The sequence below is a fragment of the Nerophis ophidion genome, linkage group LG09, assembly GCF_033978795.1.
Source record: "Nerophis ophidion isolate RoL-2023_Sa linkage group LG09, RoL_Noph_v1.0, whole genome shotgun sequence".
NCBI classification, from domain to species: Eukaryota; Metazoa; Chordata; class Actinopteri; order Syngnathiformes; family Syngnathidae; genus Nerophis; species Nerophis ophidion.
This window is the reverse complement of record NC_084619.1, coordinates 30,901,887-30,918,327: the sequence shown is the minus strand read 5'-3', so window position 1 is coordinate 30,918,327 and position 16,441 is coordinate 30,901,887. Positions and strand designations below refer to the sequence as shown.

At 41.2% G+C, this 16,441-nt stretch overlaps 1 protein-coding gene across 4 annotated transcripts in view; it reads right to left on the bottom strand.

Annotated features, from left to right (window-relative positions):
• si:dkey-192p21.6 (uncharacterized protein LOC565246 homolog) overlaps positions 1 to 16,441 on the bottom strand; it is a 105,925-nt gene that overhangs the window by 28,379 nt on the left and 61,105 nt on the right. For all 4 annotated transcript variants that reach the window (XM_061910806.1, XM_061910808.1, XM_061910809.1 and 1 more), the window contains 6 exons: positions 13,204 to 13,234; positions 12,973 to 13,133; positions 6,141 to 6,253; positions 2,068 to 2,189; positions 1,461 to 1,584; positions 1,297 to 1,383 (listed from right to left, as the gene is read on the bottom strand). In XM_061910806.1, coding sequence (XP_061766790.1) covers positions 1,297 to 1,383; positions 1,461 to 1,584; positions 2,068 to 2,189; positions 6,141 to 6,253; positions 12,973 to 13,133; positions 13,204 to 13,234 — 638 coding nt within the window. The remainder of the gene's footprint in view (positions 1 to 1,296; positions 1,384 to 1,460; positions 1,585 to 2,067; positions 2,190 to 6,140; positions 6,254 to 12,972; positions 13,134 to 13,203; positions 13,235 to 16,441) is intronic.

Sequence of the window (16,441 nt, the reverse complement as noted above, 5' to 3'; positions counted from 1 at the left end):
GGTAAGTGCGGGAGTGAAAAGAGGTTTTAAAATAATTAGCACATGCCTACTTTCCCCACATGCCTTTGGTAAGCGCAGGAGTGAGAAGAGGTTTTAAATTAATTAGCGCCCCGGCGGCAATTCAAGGAAATACGGTAGTTCCTGTGCAATGACAATATCACTAATACTTAGGTAGTGTGCAGGTCACAACATGTAAATGGAGTATTATTGGCGAATTTGGATGTTTGTTTAGAATGCTTTATGGGCGCAATAGATGAATCCCATTAGCTGCATTGTTAGCCACCAATAAGCACTAATAAGCATCGCTGCCATCCGTTGGCGTGGCAAATATCACAAAGAACCCTGTGAGAGCCGCCCAAACCATCTAGTCTACCTTGTAAGAAATACCTTATAGTTACTTTTTTTCCAACCAATGAAAGGAATAAAGAGACTGTGAAGGACAGTTCTCGAAGAACTGGATGATTTTCATTGAATTGAAGAAAGAAATCTTTAAAACATGACAGCGCGTGTCGCCAGCTTGACTGAGCTAGTCTGCACCACAATGAAGCAGAATGAGCCTAACGCCAGCCAAGAAAGTTAAAATAATACTTAAACGGCTGACATTTATGCATGAAAATAAGGACAAGGTGCTGATGGTGTGTTATACAGAGAAGCATCTGGAAGGAGATACCATAGAAGTCTACTCTCTGAGGTAAACACTGTGAACATTACTACATAAAACTACTATAGTAGTTATTTTGACATTCTATTGTATTTTTTTTATGCAATATTTCCTAGCTAAAAGTTTTTTTCTTTTAAAAAGGCGTCGTATATGTTATGATTGTGCTGTTTTGGGGGCTAAGCACTAATAAGATTGATTTTAATTCATTTCAATGGAAGACGTTGATTTGAGATACAAATGTTCTGACTCAGGAGCTATCATATCACATAGCCAATTAGGTCCTACTGTACTTCCATTCATGACAGCCTTTTCCAATGTTTTGTGCACTGATTGTGGAAAGTGATTGTGATTAAATTAACTTAAATCATTGATATTGAACCCTCAGGTAGTGTTAGAATGAATGTCTATGTAGTTGTTATTTCTACAGTAAGGCAAGTACTGAAGAAGCGACCTATGGACAACATGCTGCAGAGTAAGAAAAACACACTTCTCGTTGTCACACAGATAATACACGGCCAAGACTCATCCATAGTCTTAACTACTGCCTAAAGTCCAGTTTCAGTGTGACAAACCGAAATTGTGCCACACTTATTAAAAATGAGAAGTTTGAAAAAAAAAAAAAAATAGTATCTCACCTGCATCCCCATAAATCCCATCACAACTGAGTTGATTGTACCAAGAATCCCCTCTGGGTCGAATGGTTGTGTGGAGCGGTACATTTCCTGCAGAAGGCAAAAATTGCTGTTTTAAATCCTCCCACTGTAAAAAGACCTGTGCTCTTTAAAAAAAAAAGACTTACTTTGCACGTGGGGTACCTATACATCTTGTCACCAAACATCCACTTGTCAATGTACCCTGCCGCCCCTCCAGTGCAGTTTGGGTAAAGACCATTATCCCCAATTCCACCTGCTCCTAAATAGCCTCTGATAACAGGAGACATCAACACTAGATATACAGCAACAGCAGTAAATGGGTAGGATGAAAAATATTAAACATGCAAGCCTCATTTTGTCTCCCACCGTAGAAAATAACAATGAGGTTAAAACACCAAAACACTGTCTGGTTGAAACAGACACAGGTTTGTAATTGTGTGTTAGGAGGGACACACAAAAAGCAACACTTAGCAGAGGTCTCAGAGCGAGGAAGATGGATCCTCGGCCTCCTCTCCTCTTACGGAAAATGACATATCCAGATAGTCTAATTACGCCCTCTCCAGCATCCAACGCAGGCCCATAAATCACCTTAGTTCCTAACAGAAGCAGCACAAGGTGAACACTGCACGGCAAAGGCTGCTATATGCCATTATCCGAACTTGGGGATCACGCCATTAAGGAGAGCTGCATGCAATTTACACCCTCTGCATATAGGAAAAGTGAATTATTTAGTGGATAGATGAGAGTACATACGTGGGGCAGTTGGGCACAGGCAGAAGGAAGGTGATGCATAGCCACAGCGTCTCCAAGAGAATGATGATGAGCCATTGGGGCCAGTAGAGCACCACATCCTGGACTGGTGACCACCAGTGACTCTGTGGCACAAACCCCATTAAATTAAATTTGAATTGTTGACAATTGATATAATTTTGGTCCTGAGCTTCAAGATACGTTTGGTAGTGTTGTGATCTGATTTGTTAATATAAACATGAACTCGAAGAAGCAAATTTGGTAAATTCGAATGTGTTTAAAAGAGACCTTATACAGAATTAATTGATTTTGTCATAAAAATAATTATGAACATGTCAAAACAAAATATAAAAATGCCATACTTCTTAGCACTAAATGTATTAAAGTCAAAGTTAAAGTACCAATGATTGTCACACACACACTAAGTGTGGCGAAATGTGTCCTCTGCATTTGACCCATCCCCTTGTTCACCCCCTGGGAGGTGAGGGGAGCAGTGGGCAGCAGCGGTAATCGTGGTGATTTAACCCCCCATTCCAACCCTTGATACTGAGTGCCAAGCAGGGAGGTAATGGGTCCCATAGCTTGGAAAATAATTATTAAACAAAATTGATTGCTATTTGGTTATTACAAATGATAATGATTATAACCATATTTACTTCAAAATTACAAATGATAAAATTACAATTACACAGTACTATAGAATGTCCATTAAAAGCGATTGTTTACAGTTGTTGAATTGGTTTGAATTTCAAAATATTTAATAGCCATTTACAAAGAGATTCCACTTGAGGTGGTTGTATCAATCTAAATAATGTTAGTATTGACACCATCGTAGTATCATTATGTTTACACTGCATACCAAACAGGCCTCCATCAAAAACATTTTTAATCTATTTTTTTCCAGCTGCCTGTTTACACTACATTTAAAATTTTATTTTTATCAGAGTCCAGTGTAAACGCACACACGGCCCAATGTGTCCCCAATGTGGTACCAATGTGGCCTTGACGTCACTTGCATGCACACTTTGATGAAGTGAAAACAAAGGAAGTTGAACAGAAGGAAGTCGCTATGCATCCATCCATCCATCCATTTTCTGCCGCTTATTCCCTTTCGGGGTCGCGGGGGGCGCTGGCGCCTATCTCAGCTACAATCGGGCGGAAGGCGGGGTACACCCTGGACAAGTCGCCACCTCATCGCAGGGCCAACACAGATAGACAGACAACATTCACACTCACATTCACACACTAGGGCCAATTTAGTGTTGCCAATCAACCTATCCCCAGGTGCATGTCTTTGGAAGTGGGAGGAAGCCGGAGTACCCGGAGGGAACCCACGCATTCACGGGGAGAACATGCAAACTCCACACAGAAAGATCCCAAGCCTGGAAGGAAGTCGCTACTACTACAAAATTAAATAAAAGTCATAACACCTTAAAATTAGTATTTTTTTTAAATGTGAAAGTAAATTACAGTAATATAATGTCTAAATGTATGTATATAGTGTAATATATTTGGGAGGGTTGTAATCTTTTTATTTATGGCAGACATCAGCTTGGATTTATGTGAGCTTTATTTCTAAACTCACATGTAAGCAAATGCGCCACAGCGTCAATTCCGGTCCTTCAACATTCGCTCTATCTTCGGATTACAAATATGCATATTAATATATTACATATAGCCTAGTATTTGCGCACTATTGACAAGTAATGCATGGAAAATTTGGTCGCCTTAAATCGACTTTGCTCACCGAAACCGGATAATGTGATAAAAAAATCCACTTCCGCTGGCGACTCTGTCTTTCCCCGCGCAAACGAGTGATGTAGCTAGCCCAAAGCTGACGAAAAAGTCACATTCAGGTCGCATTGCATTAACACTGAAATTACCTTTGAAAAGATCAGGTTCCAATCGAATTCAGGACTACCTCCTGATGTGGCCTGAATCTGATGCCAAAAGATCAGGTTTGAAGCACTTTGGAGTGTTTAAACCGGCAACATTTTTTTTATGTGTGTCATGTGAGAGCAAAAAAATCTGATTTGGTGTGTAGTGTAAACGGGGCCCTATACTAGTGTGGTGAGAACAATGTTTTACAGTTCTCTTGTATGTTTATTTTTACAAATATATGTGTTGTTTAAATAAAATGTATATATTATTATATTGTTTATAAACTCAGAAATTAGTTGTTTTTATTTTTGTTTACTTTTTTAATTTGTTATTGTATTAAATATTGTTAGATTCTCCACAAATAAGTATATTTTTCTTGTGTTTTATACTACTAATAATCATGATCAGCAAGTTCCATGCAAAAAAACACCACATCATTAAACTAACTTAAAAATGTCTTATTTAAATCAGTACCGAACAATACCAACATGTGTTGTATAGATTCTTCCATAACAATAGCCTACAGATAGACTTTATTAGCCTAAAGAAAAAGGATGCGACAACATCAGCACCAGTGTCTGATGCGTGTGGCTTATAAACTATTTTTTGTCCTACAACGATTGGAGAAGGCAACATGAAAGAAGTGGGAGAAGTGCGACTCGGGCGTTAAAATTAGAAATTGCAGGATTTCCTTAAACAAAGACACACTCCCCTCTGTTACAGTGATATGTTGACAGTGTCTCAACGCTGGCTTTTGAAGGCAAAGTCAATGCAGGAAGTGTCAGTGAGCCACTGAAACTTGAGTCTTTGTCAATCAACCATGAGTCAGTAAAACTTGAGGTATTGTTGAGTGCCGGTGAGTCAGTAAAAGCTGGGGTTTCGTTAAATGATAAATGATAAATGGGATGTACTTGTATAGCGCTTTTCAACCTTCAAGGTACTCAAAGCGCTTTGACACTACTTCCACATTCACCCATTCACACACAAATTCAAACGCTGATGGAGGGAGCTGCCATGCAAGGCGCTAACCAGCACCCATCAGGAGCAAGGGTGAAGTGTCTTGCTCAGGACACAACGGACGTGACGAGGTTGGTACTAGGTGGGGATCAAACCAGGGACCCTCAGGTTGCGCACGGCCACTCTACCACTGCGCCACGCCGTCCCATTAGAGCACCCAGGAGTCATTGAAACTCGAGTCTTAATCAGGCAACCGTGAGTCAGTAAAACTTGAGTAGTTGTCGAGTGCCTGTGAGTCAGTAAAAGCTGGGGTTTCATTAGGGCACCCAGGAGTCACTGAAACTCGAGTCTAAATCAGGCACCCACAGGTCAGTGATACTTGAGTTTTCCTCGGGCATCCACGATCACTGAAACTCGGGTAACCATTAGGGTACCCGTGATTCAGTAAACCTGAGTCTGTCAAACATTCAGGTTTCAGCAAAAACACAAGTCTTCGTCAAGCACCTGCGAGTCAATGAAACTCAAGTCTTCGTCAGGGACCTGCTAGTCAATGAAACCTGGGTTTTTGTTGGGCACCCATGAGTCAGTGAAACTTGAGTCTATATTAGTGCATCCAAAAGTCAGTAAAACTAGAGTCTTTGTTGAGCATCCGTGAGTCAGTTAAACTACAGTGTTTGTCAAGCATCCGTGAGTCAGTAAAACTAGTGTTCGTCAAGCCCCAGCGAGTCTGTGAAATGTAAATCTTCGTCAAGCATCCATGAGTCAGTTTAACTTGAGTCTTCGTCAAGCCCCAGCTAGTCTGTGAAACGTAAATCTTCGCCAAGCACCCATGAGTCACTGAAACTTGAATCTTCGTTGAGCACCCGTGAGTCAGTAAAACTTAGGTCTTCGTCGAGCACTCGCAATTCAGTAAACCTCGAGTCAACTTGACGCTTTGTTAAGCATCCGTGAGTAACTGAAATTTGAGTGAACTTGACTTATTGTCGACCACCCCTGAGTCAGAGAAATTCGAGTCTTCGTCAAGCATCCGTGAGTCAATTAAATCCTTGAGGTTAGCGACTGAAGCTTTCGTTTTGTCAAGCCTGTAATACAGCTCGAGCATGAAGGGGAAAGAAAAGTTGATTTGAGGCAAAGATCAATTCTGTTAGGAGGAGCTAATACAAATTCAGTTAGAGTATCATCTGTTTTAATTCACTAAAAAACTTTAAAGTTTTACTGACTCGATCATGACTGCTTACTTCACTTTGTCCATTCTCTTTGTTTCCCCATAGGGTCTGCAGCAGAGCCAAGACAAAGTAGGTGAAAGCCAGACGCTGTAGCACACCAGGGATCCTTAGCCAGGACCAGGACACTGCAAAACATGAAGCAAGTTTAAGTGATGCATTCATGTGCACAGACGTACATAACTCAGTGGAGTGGGGGTGTTCATGCTGATCTGAGCATGTTATAAATCAGCAAACTGATAATATTGGTAATGGGATCGTCTCAACCATCCCACCAATACAACTTCTACGTTCGGAAGAAGACTGATGAACAGAATGAGTTGCGCCGGATATGGACGTCGGAGGGAGCGGATCAAAGGTTCCCAGTTATCTCTTGGTCAGGACAAATTGAGGGGGATAAGATTGACTCTTGGTTGGGAGATTGATGGTAATCTACACATTAGTTAATTGAAAAGCTCTTTGCTGCAAAATGTGTCGTAAAAACAATGAAATCCCAATCATTGATCAGGTCAAATCCACTAGGGGAAGGAAATGTCAGAAGGAGGAGGCTTACTGATGTCACATTTGTTAATGTGCAGGTAACACCCCAGCATGATTTACTCCTTACACTTCTAACATAACGTCAAACTAAGTATTTCACAATAATGTAAGTTTTCTTCCTGTATTTATTGAATTACCCAACACCCCCTGCTGTCATGCAGTGTGGTAAGGACAAATTTACAGCAATAATATAGTTGTAATTATTATTTTATTTTTTTTAAGTAATTTTGTGTCTATCGGCCTGACTTCTTCCACATTTCATGGAGTCTCTCTGCCCATGGTTACAACAAAGCCCATAGTATCGGGTTCAATCAAGTGGGCATGATTAAAAGATGCACATTTATTGGTCTTTGGTTATATTCAGCCTAGGAACAAATTATGTTAGTGGTTGTTATAAATTGGGCACATCTGTACATATGGGGCAATAACATCAAATCACAAACTGTCATGCCTAGTCCTGGTATCTCTGAAGGTACCGTCTTGCATCTCAAATCTACAAATCAAGCAGTCCTACAGCGCGTTTACTTTTGCAAACAGCCAGTTTGTCCTCCAATAAGCACAGAAGTTTGATGTTTTCTTGTACTTTAATGAACTCATTTATAAAACGTAAACAATAGGGCTGCGAATTTTTGGGTGTCCCACGATTCGATTCAATATCGATTCTTGGGGTCGCGATTCGATTATATATTGATTTTTTCAATTCAACGCGATTCTCGATTCAAAAACAATATTTTTCCGATTCAAAACAATTCTGTATTCATTCAATACATAGGATTTCAGCAGGATCTACCCCAGTCTGCTGACATGCTGGCAGAGCAGTAGTTTAAAAAAAAAAAAAGCTTCTATAATTGTAAAGGACTGAGATGAGGTGGCAACTTGTCCAGGATGTACCCTGCCTTCCACCCGATTGTAGCTGAGATAGGCACCAGTGCCCCCCGCGACCCCAAAGGGAATAAGCGCTAGAAAATGGATGGATGGATGGAATTGTAAAGGACAATGTTTTTATCAACTGATTGCAATAATGTAAATTTGTTTTTACTATTAAACAAACCAAAAATATGACTTATTTTATCTTTGTGAAAACATTGGACACAGTGTGTTGTCAAGCGTATGAGATGCGATGCAAGTGTAAGCCACTAAGACACTATTGTTCTTTTTTTTTAAATTTTGATAAATGTCTAATGATAATGTCAATGAGGGATTTTTAATCACTGCTATGCTGAAATTATAACTAATATTGATACTGTTGTTGATAATATTCATTTTTGTTTCACCACTTTTGGTTTGTTCTGTGTGGTGTTTGTGTCTCTTTATTGCAGTTCTGAGTGTTGCTGGTTCAGGTTTGGTTTTGGAATTGGACTGCATTGTTATGGCATTGCTGTGTACTGGTTTGTTGGCTACATTAAAAAAAAAACGATAAAAAAAAAAAGAGAAATGATTCTGAATCGCACAACGTGAGAATCGCGATTCGTATTCGAATCCATTTTTCCCCACACCCTTAGTAAACATGGTAGGCTATAGACTACTAGAAGCTAGCAGCTACACCACAGCTAAGCACAGAAGCTAAATGTAATAAATGGTAAATGGGTTGTACTTGTATAGCGCTTTTCTACCCCTTTTTAAGGAGCCCAAAACGCTTTGGTGTCCTTAATTGAACAATATTGCAGTCTAAAACATGATTATATTGACTTTTGTCAATAGAAACAATTATCATATAATTATAGTTGCATATTACTTAAAGATACAAAGTCTCCAAGCCAGGAGTGTATCAAACAAACACGTCTACATCATTTAACTTACGACTTAAAAAAAATAAAAATAAATAAATAGCACTCTTCAAAAGCATGTATCTGTCATAAGGTTATTGTTTTTCATGCCTATCGTTGTTCTGCAATTTCACTCGCTGAAACAGTTTTTACACTATGAAATAATAATAGTCTGTTCTATGATTCATGCTGATATCATATCGGTTTATATCGGTATTGGCCAGTACTCAAAGCTACTATATTGGTTTTGTATCGGAAGTGAAAATTGGGACAATCCTAACACAAACATCCATCAATAAATAACTATCACATTATCGGACTATAATGCAAGTGATTAATTATACATTCCCAATATTGAAACATACTGAAATTTGTATGGATGTGACATTAGCACAGATGCTAACACTATAATCACTCGCCATACAACAATAGATGCTATCTGTCTATTACCTGACCACTTCTATGTGAGCTAAATCTCTTTATTTATAATGTATAATTTCTGCTGGATCTACCCCCAAGTTTATGCTGCCCTTTTTTTTTGCTGCATCTGTTACATACACTGTAATATTGTACATGGTAATTGGGATTTGTTATATATTGTGTATATTAAATACAAATGTACTATAATATAAAAATATATCAGTACATATTATATACTGTATATATATAATGTGTAAATATTACATACAGTATATGGTACATTTTTTGTCTACTTTATACTTGCATTATCCTTTCCATCCTTTGTAACTGAGCTACTGTGTGCAACAATTTCCTTTGTGGTTCAATAAAGTTTGTCTAAGTCTAAGTCTATAACTCAACAGTGAGGTGTCTTGGCTGGTGCAGGGTTATTTTAGACAACTAAAAGTGAGGGCCGATGTCAATACCAGAGATGTTCTTTGTAGCAAATCGGTGTACAAAATACACGATTGATAGTTGTTACATAACGGAAAAATTACTTCTTACTGTTGCTTTACTTTTTCTAGCAATCAAACTTGAAGAATACCCAAAGCAAGTCAAATATTGACCAAAAATAGGACAGTGTGTTTTACCCTGGGTTCTGTGTCTAGCAGTTTATAAATGCAAAAACAAACTCGGGAGATAATTTTACACATTTCCTCTTGTGCATTTTATGCTGGTCGGTATCTTTGGTCCTTGTATCACCTTTAGCACAGCGCACTGCAGCTGTGAGAAGTTTCAGCATATTATAGAAGCTTTTTGTGAAATCAGAGCTGGTTAAAAACTGCAGAATTAATAAACAACCAATGAAAAGTCACTTTCATCTTTCTCTCCCTGCTTCCATCTGCTCCAACGTGCTGGCTTCTATAAGCACCTGTATGTTTAGCTTCAAAAGTATAAGGTTGTAAATCCTCATTTGTCCAATAATAGTCGTCTTTGTTGTCTGTTACCAAGTATGCCATGATTAGAACACTGTGATGTGTGTGACACGAGTGATATGTTCTGAACACTCACACATCACTCGTGTTTGATTCCGGAAGTAGGAACACACATGTTGCCAGAAGTCAGATGTGCGCTGCGATAGTCGAGGTCAAAAGTACATACACTTGTAATGAATGTCAAAAGTGGTAAAGGAATGGCTAAATCAGGCTAGAATTAAAGTTTTGGAATGGCCTTCCCAAAGTCCTGACTTAAAAGTGTGGACAATGCTGAAAAAAACAAGTCCATGTCAGAAAAACAAAAAATGTAGCTGAATCGCACCAATTTTGTCAAGAAGAGTGGTCAAAAATTCAACCAGAAGTTTGCCTGAAGCTTGTGAATTTGCAGTGAAACTTGCCAAGGCACATGTAACCAAATATTAGCATTGCTGTATGTATACTTTTGACCCAGCAGATTTGGTCACTTTTTCAGTAGACCCATAATAAATTCATAAAAGAACCAAACTTCATGAATGTTTTTGTGACCAACAAGTATGTGCTCCAATCACTCTATCAGAAAAAACATAAGAGTTGTAGAAATTATGGGAAACTCATGACAGCCATGACATTATGTCTTTTACAAGTGAATGTAAACTTTTGACCACGACTGTATGTAAACAGAAATCAATGCGCTTAAGAAATCAGTCCGGGAAAATATCAAAATCATTAAAATACGGTAAATATTGAACATATTACATATTGTTAATAAATGTTCACGTTACTACATTATATATAGACCTGCAGTGTGTAGATACAAACCCCGTTTCCATATGAGTTGGGAAATTGTGGTTGATGTAATTATAAATGGAATACAAAGATTTGCAAATCCTTTTGAACTCATATTCAGTTGAATATGCTACAAAGACAACATATATGATGTTCGAACTCAAACATTTTTTTTTTTTGCAAATAATCATTAACTTTAGAATTTGATGCCAGCAACACGTGACAAAAAAGTTGGGAAAGGTGGCAATAAAAACTGATAAAGTTGAGGAATGCTGATCAAACACATATTTGGAACATCCCACAGGTGTGCAGGCTAATTGGGAATATCCAGACTGTTATCGACGCAAAGTTCAAAAGCCAGCATCTGTGATGGTATGGGGTGCATTAGTGGCCAAGGCATGGGTAATTTACACATCTGTAAAGGCATCACTAATGCTGAATGGTCCATACAGGTTTTGGAACAATATATGCTGCCATCTAAGCGCTGTCTTTTTCATGGACGCCCCTGCTTATTTCAGCAAGACAGTGTCAAGCCACATTAAGCACGTGATACAACAGTGTGGCTTCGAAAAAAAGAGTGCGGGTACTTTCCTGGCCCGCCTGCAGTCCAGACCTGTCTTCCATTGAAAATGTGTGGTGCATTATGAAGCGTAAAATACAACAGCGGAGACCCCGGAATGTTGAACGACTGAAGCTCTACTTAAAAGCAAGTATGGGAAAGAATTCCACTTTCAAAGCTTCAACAATTAGTTTCCTCAGTTCCCAAACATTTACTGATTGTTGTTAAAAGAAAACGTGATGTAACAGTGGTGAACATGCCCTTTCCCAACTCCCTTAGCATGTGTTGCAGCCATTAAATTCTAAGTTAATTATTATTTGCAAAAAAAAAACAAAGTTTATGAGTTTAAAAATCAAATATATTGTCTTTGTAGTGCATTCAAATGAATATGGGTTGAAAAGGATTTGAAAATCATTGCATTCCGTTTATATTTACATCCAACACAATTTCCCAACTCATATGGAAACGGGGTTTGTATAACATTGGAGGGTTTTGAAGTCGTTTTAGAGGGCTTTGAAGGCTACAACAGTGATTACCATTAGCCCCATCTTTTAAGTGTTATTTATCATCTTTAAAATTCCATCCATCCATCCATTTCCTACCACTTATTTGTAAAAAAAAAAGAAGACATGTGTTCTTGTCTTTCATAATGATTGTGAACGACAGGCAAAATTCCCCCCAAAAAGTGCAGTTTCCCTTTAAGGTAACGGAGATCAGTGAATGAAATTCATCAAAAAAGTGTAAAGCAGCTAAGAAATGTGATTCATAAAAGTGGATTTAACTGACGTTATAAAAAAAGACTCATTTAAATCAGTTTTTTTTATTTGAAAAAATGGGTCATGAAATAGAGGGGTCATCCTATATTTGCTTTGTATGGTTTTCAAGAGGTTGACTCGGGGTTATGTCAAAGGTGATCACTATTTTCCCTGCCTTGTCTTGACATTGATAGCGTGACTTCATTCTCTGATTAGATCAAACCTCCCCACAATGTAGCTGACGGCGCCCTTGGAGAGCGTGGTCCAAGCAGCAGTTTATGGTAAAAGTGGTCTTGTTGTGAGAAGCCAGAGGAGCAGCTGCAAGGGGCTGAGACCTGTAATTCTATCTGTTTGTAATCGTCCATTACTGCGCTGCTTGTTTTTGCTCAATCTTTCCCTGTTAAACGTCCCTTGGTGCTGGATTGGGAATACACGCGCGCACATACACACACACACACACACACACACACACACACACACACACACACACACACACACACACACACACACACACACACACACACACACACACTCACACACACACACACACACACACACACACACACCCACACACATGCACACGAACGCACGCACGCACACGCACACGCACACACAATAACAATATTTTTGTTAAACGGGTTACAAAGACATGCAACCAGGAAAAAAAAATCCATTAGCATCTGGCTAATGTGTGAAAGGCGCCCTGTGCATCCCCAGGTGGAAGATGAATTGAGGAGTCAGACAACCCTGACACTCTGCAGCTTTTAGCACAAATCTGGAGCACAATCTGAATATTGTACTGATTTTAGTGTCTTTAATCTAAATGAGACCTGATATAAAAATGTTTGTTTGGAAACAATATGTTAAAGAACCAGAGAGGACTTCAGCAGCTCCTCAGTCCTGCTTCAGTTTGTCGTTTGAAGTGAACGGGTACATTATTTATGTGGCGAGTGGACCGGCTATTATGCTTTAATGATGTTCCCAGCACAGAACTGAAGTAAATAACAAACCTGTCCGCAAACAGGATGTTCTTGTTCCATTAGCAGTGAACGCTAATTTTGCACCTACGTGGTCCATCTCGTGGGGAGTAGTTGAGGAAGCAGAAGCCGAGCATCAGCAGGACCAGAGTTCTCCACGTGACCTTGTGCAGCAGCTGCAGGCGGCCCACGCCTCTCCTCTGCATGGATCGGATCGCCAACACCACCGAAATCCCGATGGCAAAGACAAACCTTGACGACACAAAATGATGGTGATCAGGTTGTTTTTTTGATAAGTGTGCTAAGAAAGAAGTAAACCTACCATGGCATGACGAGATCTGCCACTGTCAGACCTGCAGGAAATAGTCAATTGTTATTTTCATTTCTTCACAATCAGGTCATGAAGAACATGTTGTTCTAAAGAGGACAGCCTCTGTTATCAATATGATTAATAATAAGGTATAGTTATGTGACAGTAGAAGCCCTTCAGCACAGAAAAAATTAATCATATCATCTCTAAAATCAATATAGAGCTATAGATCTGGCAAAAAGGCTATTATGGAACTTTAAGTGAGCACACCTCTAGGCAAAAAAGAAAACAAAAAACATATATATTACTATTATGGTGTTTGTTTTCTACTTAATCGTTTTATACTTTCCTACACAGTTCCATCCACCCTTCAGTGGTACTTGTCCTTGTTATTTTTTTGTTCACAAAATACACAGTGATATTTTACCTGTGATGAGGTGATCAATTATGTGAACTTTCCTAAGAAGTTGTCAGAAAAGATTGCAGATGAGTGAGAGGAACTTGGGTGTAGGTTATTTTATATATATTTTTTAAAGAAAATACACAACTCCCCTCTGAGCTGCCACTTTATCATGGTAGAGGTGTTTGCGTTTCCCAATGATCCTAAGAGCTATGTTGTCCGGGGGCTTCAATGCCCCCTGGTAGGGTCTCCGAAGATAAATAGGTCCTAGGTGAGGGATCAGACAAAGAGCAGCTCGAAGACTTCTATGGAAATACAAAAACCGAGACTCTGATTTCCCTCGCCAGGATGCAGGTCACCGGTGCCCCCCTCTGGAGCCAGATGGGGCGTGATGGCGAGCGCCCAAAGAGGCAACGTGGGTCTACCCTCCAATGGGCTCACCACTCATGGGAGGGGCCAGTGTGAGCTGGGCGGAAGCCGAAAATAGGGCACTTGGTGGTCCGATCCTCGGTTACCTCTTGGGACGTGGAATGTCTCATCGCTGGGGGGAAGGGAGCCTGAGCGCGTGTGCAAGGTGGAGAAATCCTGGCTAGATATAGTCGGACTCACTTCGACGCACAGCAAGGGCTCTGAAACTAGTTCTCTCGAGAGGGGCTACACTTTCTTCCTCACTGACGTTGCACGCAGTGAGAAGTGACGGGCTGGGGTAGAAATTGTTGCTGCACCCCCGGCCCAAAGCCTGCATGTTGGAGTTCACCTCGGGGGATGAGGGGGTAGCTTCCCTCCGCCTTCGGGTGAGAGGACAAGTCCTGACTGTGTTTGTGCTTATGCACCAAACAGCGGTTCAAAGTACTAACACTTTTTGGACACACTCGAGGGAGTAGTGGAAAGTGCTCCCCCGGGTGATTCCCTTGTCCTACTAAGGGACTTCAACACTCATGTTGGCAACGACACTTAAACCTAGAGAGGCATGATTGGGAAGAATGGCCGCCCGGATCTGAACCCGAGTGGTGTTTTGTTATCGGACTTTTGTGCTCGTCACAGATTGTCCATAACAAACACCATGTTCAAACATAAGGGTGTCCATATGTGCACTTGGCACCAGGACACTCTAGGCCTCGGTTCCATGATTGACTTTCTCGTTGTGTCATCAGATTTGCGGCCTCATGTTTTGGACACTTGGGTGAAGAGAGGGGTGAAACTTTCTACCGATCACCACCTGGTGGTGAGTTGGCTGCGTTGGTGGGGGAGGATGCTGGACAGAGAGGAACGTCTAGCAGAGTCTCCTGTCAGAGAGAGTTTCAATTGCCACCTCCGGAGGAACTTTGAACATGTCACGAGTGGGGTGCTGGACATCGAGTCGGAGTGGACCATGTTCGCACCTCTAATGTCAAGGCGGCTGATTGGAGCTGTGGCCGCAAGGTAGTTGGTGCCTGTCATGGTGGTAATCCTAGACCCCATTGGTGGACACCAGCGGTGAGGGGATGCCGTCAAGCTGAAGAAAGAGTCCTATCGGGTTCTTTTGGCTCATAGGACTCCGGAGGCAGCGGACAGGTACCGACAGGCCAAGCACTGTGCGGCTTCAGCAGTCGCGGAGGCAAAAATTCTGACATGAGAGGTGTTTGGGAAAGCCATGGAAAACGACTTCCGGACGGCTTGGCAGGGCCCTGGTGGTGGATGAGATCTGCCCGGAGTTCCTTTAGGTTCTGGATGCTGTGGGGCTGTCTTGGTTGACAAGACTTTGCAGCATCGCATGGACATTGGGGCTTGATACCTCTGGATTGGCAGACCAGGGTGGTGGTTCCTCACTTCAAGAAGGGAAACCGAAGGGTGTGTTCCAACTATCGTGGGATCACACTCCTCAGCTTTCCCAGTAAGGTGTATTCAGGTGTACTGGAGAGGATGCTACGTCGGATAGTCAAATCCTCGGATTCAGGAGGGTTTTCATACTGGTCGTGGAACAGCTCTATACTCTCGGCAGGGTCCTTGAGGGTGCATGGGAGTTTGCCCAACCAGTCTACATATGCTTTGTGGACTTGGAGAAGACATTCGACCGTGGCCCTCGGAAAGTCCTGTGGGGAGTGCTCGAAGGGTATGGGGTATCGGACTTTTTGATCGTGGCGGTCCGCTCCTTGTCGGTGTCCGCATTGCCGGCAGAAAGTCGGACACGTTTCCAGTGAAGATTGGACTCCGCCAAGGCTGCCCTTTGTCACTGATTCTGTTCATAACTTTCCTGGACATAATTTCTAGGCGCAGTCAGGGCGTTGAGGGGATCCGGTTTGGTAGCTGCAGGATTAGGTCTCTGATTTTGGCAGATGATGTGGTCTTGATGGGTTTATCTGGCCAGGGTCTCCAGCTCTCACTGGATTAGTTCGCAACCGAGTGTGAATCGACTGAGACGAGAATCAGCACCTCCAAGTCTGAGTCCATGGTTCTCGCGCGGAAAGAGTGGAATGCCATCTCCGGGTTGGGGAGGAGACCCTGCCCTAAGTGGAGGAGTTCAAGTACCTCAGAGTCTTGTGCACGAGTGAGGGAAGAGTGTATTGTGAGATTGACAGGCGGATTGCTGCGGCGTCTTCAGTAATGCGAACACTGTATCGATCTGTTGTGGTGAAGAAGGAGCTGAGCCAGAAGGCAAAGCTCTCAATTTACCGGTTGAGCAATGTTCTTTTACCCACCTATAGTCATGAGCTTTGGGTTATGACCATTGCATTTTTTTTAAACACTTAGCCAGGATTATTATGTTGTTTCACCGAGGTGCAAAGGTAAGCGATGCCAGCTTGCTTCTCCCACTCTAAACCCTCCTTCTTGCTTGCGTTTCTCTAATTTGGTATCAACAATTTCAATCCA